Here is a 25,872-nt window from a genome sequence, read left to right as displayed (position 1 = left end):
GTGGCCTTAACGTGTTTTCTAATTCGTCAGATGATAGATTAAAATCAACGTGTTTGCATACCGATTCGCACTATGAGAGTACAGACAACATCATTCACGCTGAGAGTACCGACTACATCATTCATTTTAACAGCTACCATGGTGAACTCAATAACACGTTTCATTCGCACATTGAGTATTGCATCAATACTGTGCTGTAGTTTGTTGACATGCCCGGCAACAACTGATGACGATCCGCTGTATCTCTACCCGGAGGTCTTTAATGACCCCGAACGCGACGCCTTTCTGTATGGTATGTTTCCCGAAGGCTTTGTTTGGGGAACGGCTACCTCGGCATACCAGATAGAAGGAGCCTGGGATGAAGACGGCAAAGGAGTTCATATTTGGGATACTTTCTGTCACGAAGGAGGCAATGTTCACGAAAATCAGACTGGCGACGTAGCATGTGACAGTTACCATAAATACCCCACTGATATTGAGTTGATGAAAGACATCGGTGTCCACTCGTACAGATTTTCTATTTCGTGGACCAGACTCATGCCCGATGGCACAACAGCTTACATTGAGCAGCGAGGAATAGATTACTACAATTCCCTCATAGACAAACTCATCGATGCAGGAATCGTTCCCATGGCAACGTTGTATCACTGGGATTTGCCTCAGGCATTGCAGGACATTGGTGGTTGGGAGAATGAAGAGTTAGTTGAGCATTTCAATGATTATGCTAGACTGTGCTACGAAAGCTTCGGGGATCGAGTGAAAAACTGGATAACGTTTAACGAACCATACGTAGTCACCTGGTTGGGGTACGGTACTGGTGTATTCGCGCCAGGAATCGCTGACCCAGGCTTTGCACCGTACACTACAGCGCACACTATTATCAAATCGCACGCTAAAGCGTATCATACGTATGTCGATGAGTTTAAGTCGACACAGAACGGCCAGGTTTCTATAACGTTGAGCTGTGACTGGGGAGAGCCCGGCGATCCGGACAACGAGGAAGATGTTGCTGCAGCGGATCGATACATGCAGTTTACCATGGGATGGTGAGTAAATTCTTTATAGAAGTCCTACATAGACTTCGAGGCGTAGATATGCAGTAGATAGGACTTACTGTGCACTTACTTAATTTCAGCGAAACATTTTAATTCATTTTTGAGATGGAAATACGCCTCAACGCAAGTTCAATCTCAGAAACGACGACTGCCGCCCTTTAATATATCTGTTTTAAAAATCACCTCAAATCGTGGATTTCAATCGTAAAGTTAAATTAAGGCAGCGCTGATACTGAAGGCTTGTGAGCGTTTAACTTGGTTTTCAATTTTTAATAATGGAAATTTATAATCGTTGCCATGGCGACAATATGAATTTTAGAAACAGTTGATATCACTTTCCGTCCATAGCAAATTTTGCAGACACAAGATATGACCACTGCAACGGCATCTTATTTTATGCTAATTAGATAATTTTAATAAAGCATAAATATTGTTTGAAATGAACTTGCTTCGCCGTTCCGGTTTCTATGCTCTGCTAACCACAATGTAATTAATCTGATTAGAAACAGAATGTTGATATCAAATATCGACTGTCAGCTGGACAATAGGTAATATATCATGATGCCTCCAATTGGCGCCATGTCGTCTGGGCGACATGCTGCACACCAAATACATTATGGTTGTTTTCGGACCCCAATTCAAAAGTGCTGTCTACGGGCCTGATACAAAGTACTACTTCTGCTGCCATTCACTTACCATGTCTGAATAGAGAGCTAACTGGGTTACACCCACTTAAAACATAGGTACAAAACATCATTTCCACTGGATTATTGTTATATTTACCTGACGGTACGTGCATAAAATCAAGAACAGGTAGATGTTTGCAATTTCTCTCTATTCAAATGGTACATTCTTGCAAACAAATGTGTTTATTATTTGCTCTGTGAAAAGTTTCTTTATCTTCTCTATCAATTCCCGATGTTCTATTGACTGTCTGTTTGACTCTCCAGGATGCCCAACTTAGCCATTGACTTCACATTTCAGACACGTTTGTTAAAAATGGTACTGTCTTCCCTTATTTCTCTCTAGCTGGTGTTTAAAGTGTTTCTTTGAATTGCGACATTTTACCGGCCTTATTGTGGGTATGCACAAAAGACATATCAGTCCGTATGTGAGAGTTTTCAGTCTGCCAACATCACTCTTTATAATATACTTGGACAACACAAATAATGGGATATACATTTTCCAGAATTATACGAAACATTGGACCTGTATATAGAACCAATAACCATTCTCTAAACGAGAACAGTACAGTTCCCTCACCGATCTGTAACATTTAGAATTACTGGCCATAGAAACGGCTGTTAAGTTGGCGCTCTTTTGTAAGTTGCAAATTTAAAGCCATACAAGTCACTGCATTGCTAAATCGTGCTTGACAGTGTTCTGGTCGAATACAGGCCGTTTCGGTCACATACATTTTTTTAAATATCGATTGAGTCCTTGTAGTTATATACATTTAAAGGGGCACCTTCCAGTTAAGCTTAATTTCACAACAAATTTACTTTCTGGATTAAAATAACAATGGATAACAAAAGATAGATTAACATTGTAAACAACATAAACAATAGTGTACCATGATTCTTTGGTGCAATCCATGGGATTGAGCGGTTCCCCTTTAATTATAATAACTAGTACGTTGCTAGTACAGCGTATGTTTTATGTATTTAGTTTTAACTCGTACGATGCAGGTACGGCGTATTTATATTTATTCACTATTAGCTCGTATGATAATACAAATTTGTCGTACCTGAAACGTACCATTTAAAACCAAATGTATAAAAATACGCTGTGCGTGCAACGTACGAGCCATCTATAAATATAAATGAAATACATAATTAAATGAATAAAACTGCAATCGATAAGATATAAAACATATGTGTTTTCTCGGGTGAGAATGGTGACCGAAACGCAGCCCACCCTTCTGGGTACTATTAACGGTATTGAAACCACCCAGCAAATGTCAACGGTGATTGTGTAAACCACCGAGGTTTACCACCTGTAAATCATTCCATTTGACATGCAAATGAGTTAAACGTTTCTATACACAAATGTCACCCTATTATAGGTACGCTCATCCAGTGTTCGTCAACGGTGACTATCCGGAAGTAATGAAATGGCAAGTTGCGAATAAAAGCATGGAGCAAGGTTTCAATGAATCCAGACTTCCCGAATTCACCGAAGACGAGAAAGCTTTTATCAAAGGAACTGGTGATTTCTTTGCTTTGAATCAGTACACGACGTCTATGGTAATCGACATGTATAGGGAGGACACCAAGCCTCATTATGAACTTGACCAGGTAATGCACGTTTCCTCTTTCATGGGTGTCATCGGGCTCTACGACATTGCGTCAAAAACATTTCGTCGAAAGTCCTTTTCGGTGACTGCATCTGATTCCTCGCTAATAACGCCTAAATGTGTTTGTTTGGTGCTCTTAAATCTCAATTTCTTTCCCATATAGTACATGTACTACGAATAATATCATTGGTTTAATATTGATTTCTGTTTAATTACAAGTTTGTCGCATTCAGTAGCGCGAATTCAATACTTGCCACTAGTAGTTGACTGCGACTGGAAGTGTGCCACATTGAATGATATACAATGTACTTTAAAGGCTATCGCGGAGTGTCGAGAACATAATTTATGGAGGTGTGGCTCTTTAATTTTAGGACAACATTATGTAGTTTATTTACATATTTAATTTCTTAATTTGAATAATACAATAAATGCATGGAAAAAGTATATCTATTCGTACTACTAAATAGGGGAGAGTGACCAACATTCATGATCACAACAACCTTTCAGCAAAACTACTTTACATTGAGTGTGAATCAGGCGTGGACACAACCTGCCAAAAAGGTGACTTTTTCTACGTTTAGATTAAAAAAAAATAGTTTCTTTTACACAACTGGCAATTAACCGTAATAATGTTTTCAGATCATACCACAATTATTGATATTTGCATGATACTTAAATAAAGATATATTCATCTTTCGACGAAATGGTCATCCGACGAAATGACGGAATGTCAACAATAACATTTAAAAAATCCCATTATCATATCGAAGGTGATTTCGACAACTCATCCACATTTATCACAATATTATAATCTATGGTTAACGAAATCGAGCCGGTAAATAAACACCAACTATCACGATGACAACAAACCATTTATTTGTACTCCGGCTTCGGTTTAACTGTAGGATGTCTGCCGTTGGCAAGAAGACGAATGGCCTACATCCGGCTCAGACTGGCTGAGACCGGTTCCGTGGGGATTCCGAAGAATAATCAACTGGATCAAGAAAGAATATGGCGATCTAGAGGTCTATGTGACAGAGAACGGCGTTTCGACCAACGACACTGATAACCTGAACGACATCAGTAGAATAACATTCTACGCAGCGTATACAAACGAAATGCTCAAAGGTAAACTAATTTACAAGTCATCTTTAAAAAGTGTCTATTTGTCTCAGTCTATCATTTTAAAATTTAAAGTGCAGTTGTCGTCGAACCGCGTTCTGTTCGATGTGGGACTCATAACGACGTACACAACGCCTGTGAAATACATTGTTTGTTTACATGCAATTCTGACACTCGCTGCGCGACGACCACTGCCCTTTAAATAACGTGTGATGTTTTATTCATCAGCAAATTTTGAAAAACGGAACAGGGAATTCAATTATAATTATTTATTGTAATTTATTTAAATTATATTTAAACCAATACAAATGGTATGAAGTGTAAACAAAATATAGAAAGTACAAAGATACAATATGAACAACAACATACAATATTATAGACCAATATAGGATTATAATTTATCATAAACTGAACATGTTGTGCGGGAGGACACGCAACACGATTCGTTAACGAATACGCATGTGCAGTGAGTGTTACTGTACGTAACAAAACAAAAGAACCAGTACCCTTGACGTATGTAATAATTATTTCATCGAAAAAAACAGCGTTTTCAATTTATGATGAATTATAGATAGCTCAACGTACTTGTCAATATACAACGTTAAAAAGCATTATTAAAAATTACATCTTCTTGTCCATATTGCATCTTTAATTTGTTCAAGTTTTTAAACATTAATTACTTTCATGCTGTTGCGTTTTATCATCCAGTAACCCGACATTAACTTTTGTTCACTGATTCAGTACCACAAATATACGTTTTACCAATGTTACATGGAGTAAACAATGCGAGAATAAAAAACAAACAAACAATAACTATTACGTCATTTATTTCAGCCATATTGGAAGATGGAGTTAACGTCAAAGGTTACTTTGCTTGGTCGCTGTTGGACAATTTTGAATGGGCATCCGGGTACAGCGAGAGATTCGGACTTCATTACGTAGACTTTGAAAACGATGAACGCCCAAGAACGCCTAAGGATTCATCCAAGTTTTATTCAGACTTGATTGAAAATAATGGTTACCAAGACACCACGTCACACGCCAATGTGGGAAAGTCACTTTCTGTCGCTGGTTATTTCATAATATTACTTGTTAATATTTGTATAACGAAATTCTGGATGTGATGATATGTTGTTTTCTCAAATATTGCGTTGACTTGCGATACGTTGGCTGCGACGTTTTATGAATCGTGTTTTGGGTTTCCATTATAAATGAATATATATATACATACACTGGCAATGTCAATGGAATTCATGATCATCCTAAAAGTGTCGCCTCGATTACAAGATTCTTTATTACGTTTTAAAACCGATTAATTTAAAGGGCGGCGGTCGTCGTGCCGCGCATGCGCGAGATATTGGTCTCATATAAACAAAGGTGTCGATTTTGACTGTTGCGCACACCAACTAGTTCAAACTGAGAGATTACCAAGCTTTAATGAATTTAGTATTGTCTCGGTGCTTGGAGAGTATCGATGGAGTCGACGGTGGTAGTAGCGCCCAGGGCAAAAGTCGTACTCGTGATTTCATTAAAAAAGCGCATTCGATTATGGGAATGTCAATGTTTATCAGCACATGTGTTGCACATGCGCGGCGCGGCGACTACCGCTCTTTAAGCGGTGGTCGTCACGCACTGCGTGTGCGAATTTCATGTGTTTACATGCGTTGTGTACGTAGCTATGAGTAACAGGACGCGACGCGACGACCGCCGCCTTTAAAACGTCTACATCATCTACAACAGTACAGTGCAGTGGTCCCAATAACAAAATGATTAGTTTCTGCAATAATAAGATTGACTAGAGTGGGTACAACAGAAGACTCGATATCTAATCATACATGTACCCCAACCCGCGTCATTAAAGAACGACCAGTAATGCTAGTCTTATATATACCATATTTTATGACGTCATTGATTGGCCATTATTTTAAGTGAAATTAAAATAAAGACTCGAATAAAACCATGTTGTTCACTAACACTGTGATGGTGCGATGATATCATTATTATCATTAATATGTTAAAATCATTAGCATAATCGTATGCCTGTCAAATTATTAGGATAATCGTATGCCTGTCAAATTATTAGGATAATCGTATGCCTGTCAAATCATTAGCACAACCGTATGCGTGTCACATCATTAGCATAATCGTAGGCAAGTCAGCGTATCACCACGTTGAGCGTAGGAATTTTTTTTGGTTTTACCTGTGTTTTTTGTGTTTCTTTCGGGTTTACATCAGAATTGTATGTTTATACAAAATTGCTCAAACCCACTTACGGCATGGGACCAACGGCACCTGCATGTTCCTAGCTACTTTGATGATGGTCTAGGTTGTTCGCTTCGACATGGCGAGTGCAGGTTTCAGAACAAAAGAACAACTCAGTCAGTCGTGTGATGGCGCTGAGTAATGCAAATCGCGTATTGGAGTATGTTCAGGGGCTGGGTTACGATATAATTTGACTGTAAATGTGGTTTCATTCGAAGAAATTTGTTAGCTAGAATTGCGCATGTATTCGTGATTTCGATACACTTTAGTTTAAAGGGTCCTCTCTTATACGGTGTATTGTCTATAGATACACTATGTTTTTTTGGTCTAAGAAGTTATAACTATTGGCTTGGGACATTCCATTTCTTTAGTTACTTTACGTACCTCTAAGGCTTCTACAATGTTGTCGGTGAGAAGTGGGCGGTTTAATCAGTTGGTTAAACAAAAGGCTTCGAAGTATTATATGACATTTAAAATTAAACTGAAGCTGCTATGTATTGCAAATACATACGAACAACACCCTGGTCATACATCGTCGAGAATTTACCTTCCTCTAAATCAACACTAATCTTATGAACGAATGATGATACTGCCCGCCCAAAAAAACACGTGATTTTGACAATGTTTACATTCAAGTTCTAGCAGGAGTTTGTGTCGACATTTTGAAATATTACTACCATAAAATACAGGCCGACCTTATTTTATTGTATTAATAGAGTGTGCACCAATATAGGTACATACTACTGTCCATCCTGTTATATATCGCTCACATGTCTGCAGTGTTCAAAATGCACACAGCGCTGAAAGTACATCAAGCTTTTCGACAATTCTGGAACTACAGATCTTGCGGGTTGTGTATTGACGATATTTGTTCAATGCTTATACGTGTATTGAACATCGTGGGGTCGTTGTACATGTAAATGTGTTTTGCAGATCGAAATCAAAATGATCGACAGATGGACTATTTGTTGTCTGCAATGATCGCAGTCACTGGTGGTTTTTTATAACTTTATGGGAACCCACGGACACCTAACAGGTTTTTGAAACTTTATGATACCCGACAGAGCCCAGTCAGTGACACCTGTTGGATTGTGAAATTCACTACTCCAGTTTCGTGTTGGATTATTGAATCACTATTCCAATTTTCTTCATTTCAACATTTTCTAGAATGTCATTCATTACGGTCATTCATACGTATAAATTAGAGGTAAAATACATAAATATAAAAGCAAACCATTTTGAGAATCCGTACACTAGGGGGGGGGGTGTATGTTTTAGTATCCTCTTATTTAGTTTTCTATAATAAACTACTGTAAATAGTTAATTATTCACTGGGTTTTAATTTTGCTTATTTCACTGACTGAAAAATACGCTAAATTAAAACCCACTGAATATGCCTGAAATGGTAAATCAGCGGAATTTTAACCTGGTGAAAATTAGTCATTTTACAGTACCACCTTCTATGTCAGTTTTAACAATTTGTCAGATATGCTTGTGGTTAATTGAAAATAAAGTACATTGTAAATGTGTTGCAAGGTTTATCAGGCCATGCATCAAAGTTGAACAAACATTGTGACAGATAAAGGCAAATTAGGTTATTCAGTCATTTGAGCGCCCTCTGCCGTTGAAATGTGGAAAATACTTCTCAATCGAAGTGCTTTTATTCTCTACCACCGAGGTTTCGCTGCTCAACAGAAGTGTTTTGTTTTTTTAATACATTTGCATACCTATGACTTTAAAACTAAATGTGAGGCGATACGTAAATAAATAGAAATAATGTCATAGTTTCATAATGTCATACTAGTAAATAAGATCATGTGTTTCTCCAAGTACCATGCCGATCGCCGGTTTCCCGGCTCTCATATACTAGTATGCACCTTGTAATGTTTATGATGGAACGGTAAACAACTCGTATGAATAACAGCCCCCCCTTGTACAGATACATGCTTTGAGTGCAAGCTACCCAGTAAATCATGAGGTTGAAGTGTGAGATTAAAATTACTTGTGAGATTAAAATCAGGGTGTCGGTACCCTGTCTCTCATTCACTTTAGCAGCTACTATGGAGAATTTGATAGCAAGTGTCATCCGCACGGTGGTTATTGCATCAATACTGTGCTGTAGTTTGTTGACATGCACGGCAACAGCTGACGACGATCCGCTGTATCTCTACCCGGGGGTCTTTAATGACCCCGAACGCGACGCCTTTCTGTATGATATGTTTCCCGAAGGCTTTGTTTGGGGAACGGCTACCTCGGCATACCAGATAGAAGGAGCCTGGAATGAACACGGCAAAGGAGTTCATATTTGGGATACTTTCTGTCACGAAGGAGGCAATGTTCACGAAAATCAGACTGGCGACGTAGCATGTGACAGTTACCATAAATACCCCACTGATATTGAGTTGATGAAAGACATCGGTGTCCACTCGTACAGATTTTCTATTTCGTGGGCCAGACTCATGCCCTATGGCACAAAAGCTTACGTTGAGCAGCGAGGAATAGATTACTATAACTATATCATAAACGCTCTCCTCGATGCAGGAATCGTTCCCATGGCAACGTTGTATCACTGGGATTTGCCTCAGGCATTGCAGGACATTGGTGGTTGGGAGAATGAAGAGTTAGTTGAGCATTTCAATGATTATGCTAGACTGTGCTACGAAAGCTTTGGGGATCGAGTGAAAAGTTGGATAACGTTTAACGAACCATACGTTGTCACCTGGTTAGGGTACGGTATAAACGTATTTGCACCAGGAATATACGACCCAGGCTTTGCGCCGTACCGTGCGGCGCACACTATTATTCTATCGCACGCTAAAGCGTATCATACGTATGTCGATGAATTTAAGTCGACACAGAACGGCCAGGTTTCTATCACGCTGAGTTGTGACTGGGGAGAACCCGAAGATCCGGACAACGAGGAACATGTTGCTGCAGCAGACCGATACATGCAGTTTACCATGGGATGGTAAGTACATTCACTATATGTCTTATAGACTTCGAGGCGTAAATAAGCTGTAGTCACATTCACTAAGAACTGAAAATCTAAATAAATTAATCGATTTATAGTTTCGTTTTCCAGAATTTGTATAATATGTAAAATACATAAGAATAGAGAGAGATTAGGTAAAAGAATGTTCTACCATGGAACTATAGTTCCATGGTTCTACCTATATAATGAGAAAAAATTTTGTTAATTTGCCCCCCTCCCCACGAATCTAATAGATGTACTATTATTTATTTGAATATAAAATACAGGTACGCTCATCCAGTGTTCGTCAACGGTGACTATCCGGAAGTAATGAAATGGCAAGTTGCGAATAAAAGCCTGGAACAAGGTTTGGATGAATCCAGACTTCCCGAATTCACCGAAGACGAGAAAGCTTTTATCAAAGGAACTGGTGATTTCTTTGCTTTGAATCAGTACACGACAACTGTAGTAGTTGACATGTATAGAAACGACACTGAGCCTCATTATGAACTTGACCAGGTAATGCATGTTACGAGGTTATTTATAAATATCTTTTTTCATAATCAATCAAAAAAAGTCACAAAACACCAACTACCGGTTTCACATTTCAGTTACAACAAAACATTTAATTTTGGCTTTTGGTATTTTACTGTTTAATCCCACAGGATGTCCACCGTTGGCAAGAAGACGAGTGGCCTACATCCGGTTCAAGCTGGTTAAGACCGGTTCCGTGGGGTTTCCGAAGATTAATCAACTGGATTAGGAAGGAATATGGTGAGCTTGACGTATATGTGACAGAGAACGGCGTTTCGACCAACGACACTGATAACCTGAACGATGAAAGCAGAATAACATTCTATAAAGCGTATACAAACGAAATGCTCAAAGGTAACCAACCAAAGTGGGCGTAGTTTATTCGTATGCAAAATCATTACAAATGACATAGCATTTTACGATGTATTGTAAGGCTATATACATGTAACACCTAGAAAAGATGAGAAAATAAAAAAACAAGCAAACAAACAAACAAAAAACAACTCGCGCCCCTTTATAACTATTATGCTATTTATTTCAGCCATATTGGAAGATGGAGTTAACGTCAAAGGTTACTTTGCTTGGTCGCTATTGGACAATTTTGAATGGGCATCCGGGTACAACGAGAGATTCGGACTTCATTACGTAGACTTTGAAAACGATGCACGCCCAAGAACGCCTAAAGAATCATCTAAGTTTTATTCCAACTTGATCAAAAATAATGGGTACATAGATCCCGTTACGGTGCCGTCCCAACCGATTACCCAAGCCCCCGCTTCATACGCTAATGAGAAAAAGTCTTTCTCTGTTGCTGGCTATTTCATATTAGTATTTGTCAATATTTATATAACGACATTGTGGATGTAATTATATGTTGTTTTTTTCTCGATTAAATTAGCAAGACAGCGATGAGACCTATTCTATGAATCGTGATGTATTCAATAGGGTGATGTAGTAGATTGTCCACTCCCGATCGATGATCGCCCTGAAAACATAATAATATAACCGCGGTTACAAGATAATTTATTGTGTTGTAAATAAAGTTGACTTGAGCCAATAATAAATGTCCATTGTTAATTTGATTCCCCACCTCCTTCGCTGTTTGTCGCTACCGGGGTGATTTACATCCCCAGGCTTCTGAATTCATGATTTTATTCATAATGTATTAAGGTTTGGGCGGAAGTTGACGTTTTGGACCTTGACGCGTTTTCTTCGAAAGGACAAGAACAGATTTTCAAGGACACAGATCGTTTGGATCAGAAGGTTTCTTTCGGCACCTCAGGTTTTGATGAACACAGATCATTTCCTCTTCAAACAAAGAAGCGTTTTTTTGACACTTTTTAAAACCCAGATTTTTTAAATAATTCAGAACGACAAAAAGTACTCCATCATTAACAATATATGATTTTTTCAGCCTATTTCACCAGGCTAGATTTTGAGATATTGCATAATATCTCTGCCATAGAAACCTGTGGTAAAAGCGTTATAATAGTGTCAAAATGGCAATTTTTCACTAAAAAAATCCCATCAATTTCTCGAAAAAAAGGCTGGTGACACCCAACGTTTTTTAGGCCAATATCCTTATGTTGCCTTGGAGTACAATTTATTGCAAAATGAATAAATTCTGTGTTATTTTTTAATTTATGATTAGGCTTCTACCTTAAATAACTTTTTTGTTATCGCTTTTTGTATTAGTATATTCCGACAAGTAAATAAATAACAAACAAACATTTTCGCGAATGTCTCTTGGTGTCTAGTTATTATATTAAGGTAGAGATGCAGTTTATTTGGCTTGCTTTTTAATTGAGTAATTAGACAATGAAGATCGTATTATATATCCAACATGTTATATATTTTCTGAAAGCTTATTATACAAACTTTGTAAAACTTGTCTTTATTTTAAATATCCAGAATGCGTTTTTGATTTTGGGTCAAAAATATGCTTTTTTGGTACTAGTATGCCTTCGAGAAAAACCATTGCCTGACAGTGAATAAATATATCAAACACTCTGAAGGCTTTAATATCTCATCAGATTATTCATTTTGTTTTTAAACTTCTTACACATAGTCTGTTAGGTTGCACCCAGGCTTTCCTTCAGACAAAAAAAAAACATTTTTTTAAAGAAAAAAGTACCAACAAAAAAATTTGGGCGAGAAAGTCTGGTGGCAATATAAGGATTGATTCTTTGAAATTATTTCTTTGTCACGATGGGAATTTTTTAATGTTTAGCTACATTAAAAAAATATACATCCATAATAATCAAAAACAAACTTGGACCAAATTTCACACTAATGGGCAAAATGTTCAGGCTTCAAAACGATCAGATAAAAGATTGTCTGCGTTATTAGAACCACATGACTGAGATCTGTTAGTTGATAGTTATCGTACGGGTACGTTAACAATAATTACCGCATTTTTACTTGAATGAACAAGTATTTTGTTTGCAACAATGATTGTGAGTTGTTGGCTGTCACAGCGTACGTGTGTTACGTAACTCAATGACGAATGACGTGGCCAATTATCTTTATTAGTATCGCACCTGATAATTCCATATATCACAGTGAACTACATGCTACATTTCATCATTCGCACATGTCGTTGATCTTAAAATCCTTATTTCGAAATCATGGTGTTGATGTTTAATCAGATGTCAACATTTTAAATGGTGAGGGGGGGGGGGAGCTGTACTTCACTTAGATCACGTGAAAACAAATCCGTTTAGAAAAAAAACAGCCCACTCACTATAGTTTTCAACAAAAACACAGTAATTTTCCAGTAAATGGCCATTGTTTAGAACAAAGAAACTAGTGAAAAAGGACTGTTTTGCTTCCTATTAAATCATATACACCCAACACACTTGAGTTGACATGTTCATCATCGTTAAAGAAACTATTGTTAGTCACTCACGTAATAAATCATGCAACCTCGATCAAATATTGACAGCGATAATCAAGAAATGCATTGTCACTATTCTACCCAGCATAACCTATACTGTCAACCAATCAATCTCTACGTGCTGTGTGTCAGCTATTTTGAAGAAAAGGCTAGTCACTCCACTACCCAAGAAATTGCAATTAGATCCCGAAAATTTGAAAAAAAAACTACCACCCTGTGACAAAACTTCAATTTATTTCAAAGGTTATTATTATAAATTATATGTATTGAATACAAGATTTCGTGTCAAATTAAATACTAGTATACTATTACTATGTAATCTTGTTTCAAGGGATGGAGTTTTCTTAAAAATGTGTTTCAAACTGTGGATTTGGTCTCCCTTACCGTGGTTTTCACGAAAAGTTGGTGCCTCGCATACCTGTATATAATTAATACAATAATAACTAATGTCGTTCACTATGAAACAACCGACGTCTGCACTGACAAGACTTGACAGAACCAAATTGGCAAATTTCAAAAGATCAACGCCATTCATTGCACAACAAATGTTAAAAACTATAGGGGCATAGCCTCTTTATCATTACAAATTTCGTGCAAAATAGTTTACTTCCTGAATAAATATAATGTATTTAAACCCATTATACCATCACCATACATGTTATCTATTATTTTATCAGCACATATGTATTAACAGAAAAACATATTTATTTGAATGGTACAGGAATACAATATACACTGTAGCTTGCCTTCTCTTGCGACCATCTTATCTAATCACAAATCCAAACATAATTTCTATTGGTGTCATCACTCAAAGTCTTTACTCTAATTAGAAAAAAAAAATACTAAATTCATTTCCAGGATTCTTCAGATGAGCTTTCTCAAAAACTGTACAAATCTGAAGGCAGAGTATAATTCTTCCAGGAGTGAGTAACAGATTTCCTGCAGATCGTACGAAGTGGAAAAACAACTTCAAAATGGAATATGGATAACCTTGTGTATTGGTTACTAATTTTAGGTAACGCATTTATATATATATATATATATATATATATATATATATATATATATATATATATATATATATATATATATATATATATATATATATATATATATATATATATATATATATATATATATATATATATATATATATATATATATATATATATATATATATATATATATATATATATATATATAGTTGTCTATGACGTCATAGATTCACTTTGCATATTTCCTTTTAAGTAATTGCTCATTACATGCTAGTTAGAGCGGTATTTATGGATGCGGATGGTGTGAAGAAATACGCGAAGAGGTACGCATCTGATTTTCAGTTGTGAGGTTCTTTCCCATGGTCATCAACTCGAATCAAGTGTACTGCGTGTTTTGTCAGTGTTCGTATTATGCCTGCAATTTATATTTACGACGAGGTTTTAGTTAGTCGTACTTTTGTGAAATAATAAACTAGCTTTACTGGTACATATATACTTTTAATATTATTCCAAACAAAATGATGTTGCAAAAACAATGTTGCCTAATCTGGTGTGTATATTTATACCGTGTCGGATTTACCTTGTATCAAACCATGTCTGTCTTTTACCTCCATGATCAAACAAACCATCTTGTAATTCTCCATAACATAAAAAAAAATCATCGTAGACCTTCTTTTAATGGCAATGTGTTTTTTTCTGGATCATACGAATACAATACGCTGGATGCCAAAAGCATACAACTTAAAGCATATTCTTATTTAAGTGCACATGAACATAAACATCCAAACTCTCCCAGAAAGTCGAAAAATAGAACCAATGATGCGAGTGGCACATGTTCACTATGAAAAACTGTCCCTCCCACTTTAGCACCTCAGTGAAATATGGTAGTGACAAATAATCCGTAAGGTAAACTTTATTTGCTATCAACAGACTGAACCATCAACTTATCATGGAACCGTAATGCCAGTACAGAACAAACATTTGTACAAATTAGCAAGAACTGCATATTGGCAGCAAGATTATTCGTATTTATAGCCTCAATCTGACAATTCGAATTCGAATATAAAGCGAGAAGAAACGATTTATTAAACAACAACTGTGATTGGTCAACTTTAAAATGCTGCAGAAATATAACGGATATATTTAAAACTTGGTTTCGCTCAAGTTCACACTATGACATCATAAAACTAACGAAATACAGTGTTCAACTAAAACACGCGATAAATAAATCACAACTAAGTCTACAACGTATTGACTATAATCACCACGAAGGCTGTTAGTAAAACCGATCCCTCAACGACGAGACTTCGAGACGTATTATCTTCGATGAAACCATTATCGGCTATGATGTCGGCGTACAATTTAGCCGAATCTTTGACTTCGCGAGGACGATCATCGTCGGAAAAATCCACGTAATGCATGCCGAACCGTTCGCTGTAACCAGCTGCCCATTCAAAGTTATCCAACAACGACCAAGCGGTGTAACCTTTACAGTTGGCGCCATCGAGCTTTATAGCTGGAATAAAATAAATAAACGAAATATTAAATCATTGATCAACACAATGATAGCATTATCCAGTTATCTATTTTTTATTTACTGCCAGAAATGTTCAAGATCCAGACGATAACGTTTACTGCAGTTTAAGGTATCATAAATTCATGTCAAAATAACGAGTGCGGTACTAAAAATGTGTCGCTTAGATCAAACATGGAACAAATTCTGCGAGCCTTTCCTAGCCAAAAAGTCATTTCCTAACATTGTTTTATAATTCTTACATGTAGTTTGGTAGGCTGATTTTCTTGGCCACTAATAAAATAATGTTTCATTTCAATGTACATAAATCCTCAATGAAAGCCGCAGATTCAAATAGACCATTACCTCATTGAGCTTATAAGAAAAAAACATATTAAATTAAAAATCAAATCGTATGATCTTAGTGACAGACGTTTGGTCCGCGCCGTTCACGCAATATGCGAGATCTCGAGGTAAACAGAAAATCAACTATTTTCACAGGATATTATACTGCAAGCTAAACAGTATTAGCAACGGATAGTTCAATGAAAGCGCTAGATCTTATGTAAACGTAAAGCGAAATAAATATAATCTGCGAAATAGTGTTATTCACTGCTGTCATTAATAAAATCAAACAGCCTGAGTGACTGCCGTATATACTTACTAATTAACATGAAGTTATTATTGTGGCACAGAGAGAGGGTATTCTATCTTTAATTTGACGGAGAATAAAAATAATCATGTATTTGAAAATTCGTTTAAAGGGCGGTAGTCGTCGAGCCACGCATTCGTGAGATATATGGATCTCCTATAAACAAAGATGGCGACTTTTACTGTTGCGCAGATTAACGAGTACAAACTGAGACGCTACCAAGCTTTAATTAGGTAATTTTTAGGTGATTGGAAAGTATTGAAGGAGTCACTGGCGGTAAATAGTGCAAGTCCCACACACAACCGAGCATGGTTCAGTTATTTGTGTTTCGAAATGAACTCACAAATTACATAACTTGAAGTCTTTTTGTGCGTAGTGCCATAATTGATACATGCAGATTTTGTTGCTCACAAAATGCACTTTTGTGCTCAAATAATGTAACGTACGTACTATCATTTCACCACGCATGCGCATGTTTTATCAAATAATACTATTTTTAATTTTCCGTAAAATATACAAAAATAATAAAAGACATAGAGTGTGCATATTGTCAAGGAGTAATACCGATTATCTGTTTTCATTCAAATACATAATAATGATTGGCTCGAGAGATACATATTGTCTACGCCCAAGACTTTAAGTGACGGAGCGACTGCCACCGCCCATTATTCGAAATGAAGGGCTTGCTGGTTGGATGATTTTGAATATTAATATTAAATTACTAACTTGCGATGATATGGTCATGTTGTTCCTTGATTGGTCAATTTAAATGCTACCAGTCATTTTGATTTTTAAAAAAAATATATATATTTATACAACGTTTATAACATCCTTCCACTTTAATTAATGCAAATAACTAACAAATCTTAAGAATATATTCAAAACTTTTAGAACCTACCTTTGAGAACTTCATTGATGTACGATTTGTAATATTTCATTCTTTCTTCGTCACTTAAATCGTACACGTCATGTGTGGAAACCCCATTTTCTGTGACGTAAGAATCGATTCCATCATACTCGTTGTGTATCCATACTAGAATTTGACGAATACCCCACGGAACCGGTTTCAACCAGCTAGATGCAGACTGTGGCCAACTCTCCTCTTTCCACGACGGCACATTCACATCAGACCCCCAGTAGCCCGGCAACTCGTAGTTTTCATTCGTTGGATTGACCACGTAATTGGTACTGTAATGATTGAGTCCGAAAAAATCCCCCGTGTGGTTAATAAAGACCTTTTCTTCTTCCGTGAACTCCGGTAATCTCGACTGCGGTAATCCCTGGCCGGCACTAATCTCGGCAATTTTCGTTTTCATAATTTCTGGATAATCCCCATTCTTGTAGATAGGATGACCAAACCAACCAAGCGAAAATTGCATTGCTCTTTCAGAAGCGAAAATATGTTTGTAGTTCTTTCTATCGTGTGGCTCTGACCAGTCCGAGTTCAAGGTGATGCCGATTACGCCTTTTTGCACGCTACGAAATTGATCGTCGTAGGTGTGCCAAGCTTCTGCGTGTGATTTGATAAGATTGTGGCCAACGACGTACGGTATGGTCCCGGGTTCGTTTATTCCTGGCGCAAACACGCCGCTCTCGTAGCCCAATAAAGCCACGATCCATGGTTCGTTAAAAGTTATCCAAAACTTCACACGGTCACCGAATCGTTCAAAACAGAGCTTGGCATAATCGTTGAAATCGTTGATAATAGATTCGTTCATCCATCCGCCGTAGTCGTCATGTAGCCCCTGTGGAAGATCCCAATGGTACAGCGTAACCATTGGATCTATACCGTTATCGAGTAGTTCATCGATCACGTTATTATAGTAAGCAATACCGTCCTCGTTGACGCTGTCGATTTTCCCAGTCGGTAACACGCGTGACCAGGCTATGGAAAAACGGTAATTCTTAAGACCGAGATTGGCCATCAAAGCGATATCTTCTTTGTATTTGTGGTAGCTGTCACAGGCGACGTCGCCGGTGTGGTTTTCATAAACGTGCCCACCTTCGTGACAGAAAGTGTCCCATATACTAGGCCCTTTGCCGTCTTCGTTCCAGGCTCCCTCAATCTGGTAGGACGATGTCGCGGAGCTCCATTTGAAATCGTCAGGGAAGGTATCATAATACAACGCATCCCTGTCTTCGTCGTTAAAGACGTCATACACGTACTCTGCGCTGTAGCAGGAGCCGAAATAAAGCGACAATGCAAAGTACGTCAATACACATGCCACAGCAGTCATTTTGCAGGCCATTTTGCCGGTTAGGACACTAAAACAATGGCGCAGTTATGCATTAACATGTCTCAACATCTCGGCAAGTCCTTGGTGGGTAATTTACACACCCTGCAAGTAGGACGCTGATAAAGTCACCTTCACCAAATCACCAGGTCATTTATATATTGGGGTGGCGTGAGGTGAAGTAGGCATCTTAATGATTCTTTAGAACATTCTAGCTCCACGATGTTACAAAAACGACGTTATCTAAGAACCAAGTGCACCACCACACGTGTTATCAATTAATCAGAAAATATAATAAAAATAACAAAATAAGCTTTCCAACAAATGTACTATTGCGTTCTGAATAAATTAAACATATGTATTGCCACGCCCCTTACTGGATGTTGAATGTTCTAAAAACGTGACAATGGCCCAGCTGTAGACGTTTGCTTTGTTACAGATATATTTTTTCTAAAAGTTTTCGAAGTTGACAATATTGAAATGGTTACCATAGCAACACCACATCATATACATTTCGCTGAGATAAATACCGGTATATGGCTCTCATTACCCTATAAACAATTTTATTATAAATGTAAATTATACTCATTCGAACATCAACAAATCTGATATAAACGTAATTATTTCATTGTTAAAAGGCAGTGATTTTTTGCGCTTTGATTTAAGTGTAAAAACACATTTTATTGTATATATACTTTGTCACGTACACGTCGCATTGGGCTCATATCGAACACAATGCTCTGTGCTTCAATGACATTATTACAATCGGGGATACAAGACAAAAGATCAATAACTTATATTTCGAAGTGGTGTGACGTTTTTGTGAGAATGTCGCCATAAAAATGTTGGATTTGTCAGCCTGAAAAAAACTGCAAACCCAGCAACATACCTGGTGCTTCTCGACTAATCTCGACCTAAATATTGAACTTTAATTATACTAAATGTTCTATTTTCGAGTCTTTTTCTCAAGTCAAATCCCTTTGTTCTTTTTAAGAACTGTCTTTAGACTTTTAATAAGCCCTTGTTTTCATCGAATTGACTGGGACATTTATAAAAAACAATCACGTGACATCAAATATATAATTTTACTGTGCTAAGAAAAAAACACAGTATTTGAGTCGGAAATTCCAAAACAGCCAATCTGACAGATACACAGTAACGTTGCTTACTGGGATATCTGGGATCTGATGTCGGTCATTGGCTTTTGAGATATTTCGTGTTGAATCATGAAATTCATACACAGGTTATTATACAAATCCTTCGCATAAGAACCACTTGCCTTAATTTGAGTATGCAAACTGTACTAGAAAACTGACCACAAATTTCGAAAGGTCATTGTTCTCGCAGACGTATACTGCATACATGTCTTGTGTAACCAATGCTCTAGCACTTTTATACATATTCCATTTGAAAATAGGGCCATAGCTTCTTTATCATCACAAATTTCGTACACAATAGTTTACAGGATTCACTAACCTTTGACTAACTGAAGGCCTTCAAAAGAAAGAGAATTTCTGCGAGTTATATATTTATAGGTGGCTTGACGTGGTGGGTTTTATGTCCGATGAAGTCCCTCGGAGTATTTTGGGATTTAAAGTCCTCCCCACGATAAAATATCGAGACGCTTTATTTCAGGTAGGACTTTACTTTCTATAAGGAAGGCTTTACCCTGTACTTTGCAATGTCATTCACCGAAAGACCAGGTCATATATAGGGGGCGGGGTTGGGTATAAGTGTAAATATTGAATATTTATTTAATGGAACTAGAATACAATATTTACACTACACATATTTATAGTCACACAATATATTATTGATAAGCCTTATTTAAAAAATGAAAAGATAAGTATCTAGACATGAAGACAATATTTTGGCTGGAAATGGGCCAAGAACACATGAAAAAGGTCGCATTACGAACAAATTGGTAGGTTACAATAATACACATACTGAGATTTCATTTGTAAATTCATTTGTAAAACATGTAAATTATAATAATATATAAACGTATGTTTTGTCACACCCTTACTGGATTTTGAATATTCGAAAAAAAACACACACTTGACAATTAGATTTACGGAAGTTAGTCTGTTTACAATTGTAGGTGAGACGCAGCCAAAGTTGGCAATATTTAAATGGTAACCATAGAAACACCACCACATATATTTTGTTCAGATAAACATGCGATTCTTAATATATCACAGACTACAATATACGTTTTTATAAAATGTACATTATATTTATTTCATATGTTTTCAATTGTATTTTATATTGCATATACGTTGTATATCGCATTGGTCCACATCGAACACAGTGCGTTAAAGCTCTGTGAGTATGCCAATGAGATTCATTACAATCGAGAGTACACTACAAACAAGAGATTTATAACTTACAATCACTGGTGGCGTGACATACTTGTGGGGTGTCGCCATAAAAAAACTGTAAAGCGACCTATTTTTATTAAGTAGTTTCACAAAATCGACAGACTCGCACTATGACAACTCTATTTGTGCATAAAATCAAGGGCTGGTAATAACGGAGTCGCCGAAGCTACAGATTCCATGCAGACCATCACTTATTTTACTACATATGTTAAAGCTCAGACCACTAATAATAATAACTGCAACCTATAGAGGGTGCCGTCACGAACATGTGTAGATAAGGCATGGAAAAAAGTTATGGATTGACATCTGTGCGTGCGTCCGTGCATTCGTGCGCCCGAGCCTATTAATTCCTGGACCGATTACATTCAAACTTCAAACATATATCATACATAATGTGCACATCAATTAGTTTCACGATCTGATTCAGTATAGTTAAATGAATGCAGTTTTATTGCCCTATCTCTGATATGCTTTGACTGATTATGTTTAAATATTACATACATCGTGTCATAGATATACAGATTTATTCATTGATTTGACAATCCAATTCAAAATGGCCGAAAGGTGGCCATTTTTGTGCTACAAAATCATCACAAATCAAGCATTTCTGGCATTCCGAAACTGGATCTCCGTCTTTATGAATGGATTTCGTTCAAACTGTGTACATACATTAGAGATTATTGGTCTTACATGCACGTCATTTTCAGACCGGATTCATAATGACTGACTGGTGGCCATTTTGTTTTAATAAATGCAGTTCTAGAGCCATATCTCTGACATGCCTTGACTGATTATGTTCAAATTTTATATATTCAATATATATATATCATGTGATAGACATACAGATGTATTCAAAATGGCCGACCAGTCACCATTTTGCTTTAATTAATGCTGTTCCAGGGCAATATTCGACATTTTTGCGACTTTTTGACATGACACCTACGCAATCAGAAATTCGCCATTATAATGTCAGATTCGGTGCAAAACCAGGTCACATATAAGCGTAAGTAAGTAAGTAAGCAACTAGAAAACCATGCTTCCAACTGAATTATTAAAACCCACTGAACCACCACATGCATTATCAATCAAAAGATATAGAATAACGAAAAACATATTTATTTTAATGGAAACTAGAATACAATATTTACAGACACACACTAGTAGCTTCGCGGTAAGTGGCTTTTGCGGTAAGTGGGTTTCGTATTGGGTGGCTCTCGTGGAGAGTTGGGCTTTGTTGCAGTAACTGTCCTTTCATCGTTGTTGAGAATTAAAGTTTTATGTTACTTTGACAACTTGCGCTATTCTGAGAATACCATCCTTAGAAGCTATTAATTTGCCCTTATGATTTGTGCAGTTTCTCTGGCAGGAGTTCCAAAATAAGACTCATGCTCTGATAATGCCCATAGTTTCAAAGACCAAGAAACATTACCATTATGATCTTATTGGTGTTGCAAAGGATAGTTGAATATTGTTATTTAATATAGATAAATTATAGTACGTAACAAATAACTCAGTCTCAACAAATAAAGAAATGTATATATATATATATATATATATATATATATATATATATATATATATATTTACATTTTTACTAATGCATTGCAATACAACTAATTAAAATTGAAAGAAATTGCAATATAAAATATTCCATCAGTAACACTTCTCAAGGGTGTATTTCACGGTCAGTGTTATTTACGAAAATATTTGTATATAATTTTATAAATTGGTTTGGCAATTCCCACCCCAATTAGATATAATGTGTACATATTTTAATAAATAAAAATAAAGATACACTAACAAAAATGAAATATTAATTATTTTATTTTATTATATAACCTGCACAAAAGTAAATAATATTTTTCCTTGCTAGAATGATGTGTAACTTCATATGGGAACCCTGATAAAGTTCACAGCTGGTGATTTATCAATACCCGTATCAGGGATAGTCAACTTCTGGTGAATTTGATTACTTAATGTTTTTAGGTTCATGTGCTGCAAGTTACAGAGCACGTACCTAAGCGATCGTTCCTCAGCAAAACTCACCCTTTTTATGCAAACTGTGACGTTCGAATTACTAAACGTAGTACAGGACAACAAAGATAAAATATCAAAAAATCAACACATACCAAAAATTATATCTCAAATGTAAATATTCGTGGTGTATTTTAAGTCTAACTGGACCGGAAGTGGGAATTTGTTAGTACTCTAAATATCTAAACATATTTTAGTATAAAGTAGTAAATAGGTGGCTGATAAACCTTGTTTAACAAATGACAATAAATAAAACAATAAATTGCAATGAGGTCAAGAACACATGGAAAATAATGTCAAGAACACATTGATAGATTACAGTGAACATGTGTTTTGTCACACCCCTTACTGGATTGTTATTGTTCCGAAAAACTTGACAACGGCAACAAAGTTAGTTTGTTACAACAGTTTATTTCTGTCTTTACAAACATATTTTTTTCTAAAATTTTTCGAGGTTGACAATGTTGAAATGGTTACCATAGCAACACATACATATTTCGCGCAGATAAATATATGATCCTCAATACACATTTTATAAATTTGAATTATATTGAAAGATATAAATTCAAATTATATATGAAATGATAAAAGTCTAGATATGACAACAATAAATTAAAAATTGGAATGCGGTCAAGGACACAGTAATGATTTGGTGGGTCACACACAATAATACATATATTAAGATTTTATTTTTTTTAAAAACAAGGAGTTTTCACAAAATGAGAAAATGTTTTATAAAAAATGTACTCTTGTGTAATGAAAGCCTGCACATGTCGCACAGTTAGATTTTCTAAAAAAGCAGCAAAAATTGAAATGATTACCATAGCAACACCACCTCATATATTACCACAGACTACAATATACATTCTATAAATTTAAAATGTATTCATTTGAATATCAACAAGATAAATGCGATTGTTTGTTAAAACACAGTGGTTAATATGCTTTGAACTTTGTTGCCCTTGATTACAATCGGACTACACAACAAGAGATTTATAACTTTAATAGTCCTTGGTAGTGTGACATTCTTGTGGGAGTGTCGCCATAAAAAAAACAAAAAACAAGCCCTCCGTTTTTGTACTTTAATATATGACAAACGAATTACATTAACAAAAATAAAGATCTTTGACAAACAAAATGGCCGCCACTTTAAAACAAAAATCTGAAAAATAATGGATGTGCCATGCCAACAGGTGTTCAAAGTTTGAACAGAATCAGCCAGCACAACTCACAGATAAAGCTATACACATATAAAAATGAAGGTTTTTCAACTATTTTTGGGTCAAATATGGCCACCAGTCAGCCATTTTGTTATCTGAATTGAAAAATAATGGGGCAAATGTGCCAATTTGGGGGAAAATTGGTCTAGGATACTGTGAGAGATGGAAACTGATCCGTGAGCTCTGGAATATGTCCAGTCAGGGGCTAAAAAGGTTGAAATTGTAAGCCTCTATGAGTGAACTGAGTTTTACAAAATCTACCTACTGCCTAATGGTGAATTTAGAACTAGTTTCTAAGTGACATGATGCCATTTTCAGGCTACTGGTAATATAGTCTGATTAATCTTACCGGTAAATCAAAAAAAAAAAAATTTGCAGCACAACACAACTTTACATTAGCAAAATGCATGCAAATTCATCGAGAAAAATAATGTATTTGGCCACTTGACAGAGTTTATTAGGTTTCATGAACAACTTTGGATTTTCCTGTGTTATTTTAAAATTTGAAAATGTATAATTTCCAAATACTTCACCAAGCATTAGAATGAGTGGACTCCGTTCCAGTCTCTGTGACTCAGACACTGAAGAGGGCAGTATAATAAACTGGAACAACAAATACTAGGACTAGTATATACACACAGGGACAGAAAATGAAATATCTAAATGTTCAGCATTTGTTATTTCACATGAGAATGAACCACAATACTTTTAAACCCATGTAAATATAATATAATATTATATAATAAATGGAACCCAACCCCCTTTTTAGGACAGACATCAATAGTTACTAGTACCTGTCATATGTTGATACTACATGTCTTTCAGAATTACATACTGTAAAACATGTTGAAAAAGCGGCATGCAATTTTAGCGAATTGTGGTAAAATGATGTACCGTAATAGCGAAATGTTGATTTAGCGAATCTCTCTTGTCATTGTTGATTTCTTTGTTTGGCGGCCATTTTGAATTGATAATAAAGTCATTAGCGACATCTAGAATTAGCAAATCAGTTCTCTCGCTAAATTTGCGAAAAAGACAGTATACTGTATGTCAAAAACTTAATGTTGTAATTTTTCAATGAAAATTTCACAAAACTGTGAGTTAAAAACCTAATAATTATGTTTGAAACATCAACATACAACCTTATGTAGGTTTACAAATAATAATTGAACATCTTAAAATATAAAATTTATTGACATTTGCAAACTAATTTAGTTCACAAAAATTTAATCACTTTAACCTATAGAGGGCGCCATCACAATAACATGTATAGACAATAGAAAAAACATTTCTAAGTTTTAAAAGTGTGTTGTACACACTGAAACTGTATTAAATGTTCAATATCTACAGCTTTGGTAATATATAAATCAGAAGGTAAAGAAACTTCTCCAACTCATGGACCTAGTAGATATTAATGGCTTGACAGTCGTAATGTCATTCATTATATATAATCAATATCCATTTGGCAATATGGCTAATGTTCTATTAGCGACACTGAATGTAGAAAATACATTAATTTTATTACAATCAAACAATAAACCTTATTTTAAACAGTTCTTACTCCCTGTAGATGTATATAAAGCATAGACTGATGGAGCCTTATTTCGAACAGAATCAAAAATCTGTATTAGAAGCTGCGGCTTCTATTAAAATGGTACAATGCAACAGAAGGGGATGTAGCTTCTATTAGAGCATGTATGAGAAATG

General features: G+C 36.1%; 2 protein-coding genes across 2 annotated transcripts; one reads left to right on the top strand and one right to left on the bottom strand.

Annotated features, from left to right (window-relative positions):
- Positions 1-279: 279 nt before the first annotated feature.
- On the top strand, positions 280-11,304 carry LOC100377523 (lactase/phlorizin hydrolase-like). Its single transcript, XM_006817560.3, has 8 exons — positions 280-1,046; positions 3,121-3,352; positions 4,257-4,479; positions 5,308-5,505; positions 8,929-9,703; positions 9,994-10,225; positions 10,372-10,594; positions 10,782-11,304. The coding sequence occupies exons 1-8, from the start codon at positions 295-297 to the stop codon at positions 11,105-11,107; spliced, it is 2,961 nt and encodes a 986-aa protein (XP_006817623.2). The 5' UTR covers positions 280-294; the 3' UTR covers positions 11,108-11,304.
- Positions 11,305-15,026: 3,722 nt separating this feature from the next.
- Positions 15,027-18,545, bottom strand: LOC100377678 (cytosolic beta-glucosidase-like). Its single transcript, XM_002735586.3, has 2 exons — positions 17,195-18,545; positions 15,027-15,647 (listed from the first exon to the last, which is right to left on the bottom strand). The coding sequence occupies exons 1-2, from the start codon at positions 18,543-18,545 to the stop codon at positions 15,373-15,375; spliced, it is 1,626 nt and encodes a 541-aa protein (XP_002735632.1). The 3' UTR covers positions 15,027-15,372.
- Positions 18,546-25,872: the final 7,327 nt, after the last annotated feature.

The sequence above is a fragment of the Saccoglossus kowalevskii genome, chromosome 2, assembly GCF_978046115.1.
Source record: "Saccoglossus kowalevskii chromosome 2, keSacKowa6.1, whole genome shotgun sequence".
Classification (NCBI taxonomy): Eukaryota; Metazoa; Hemichordata; class Enteropneusta; family Harrimaniidae; genus Saccoglossus; species Saccoglossus kowalevskii.
This window is presented reverse-complemented; position numbering and strand designations above follow the sequence as displayed.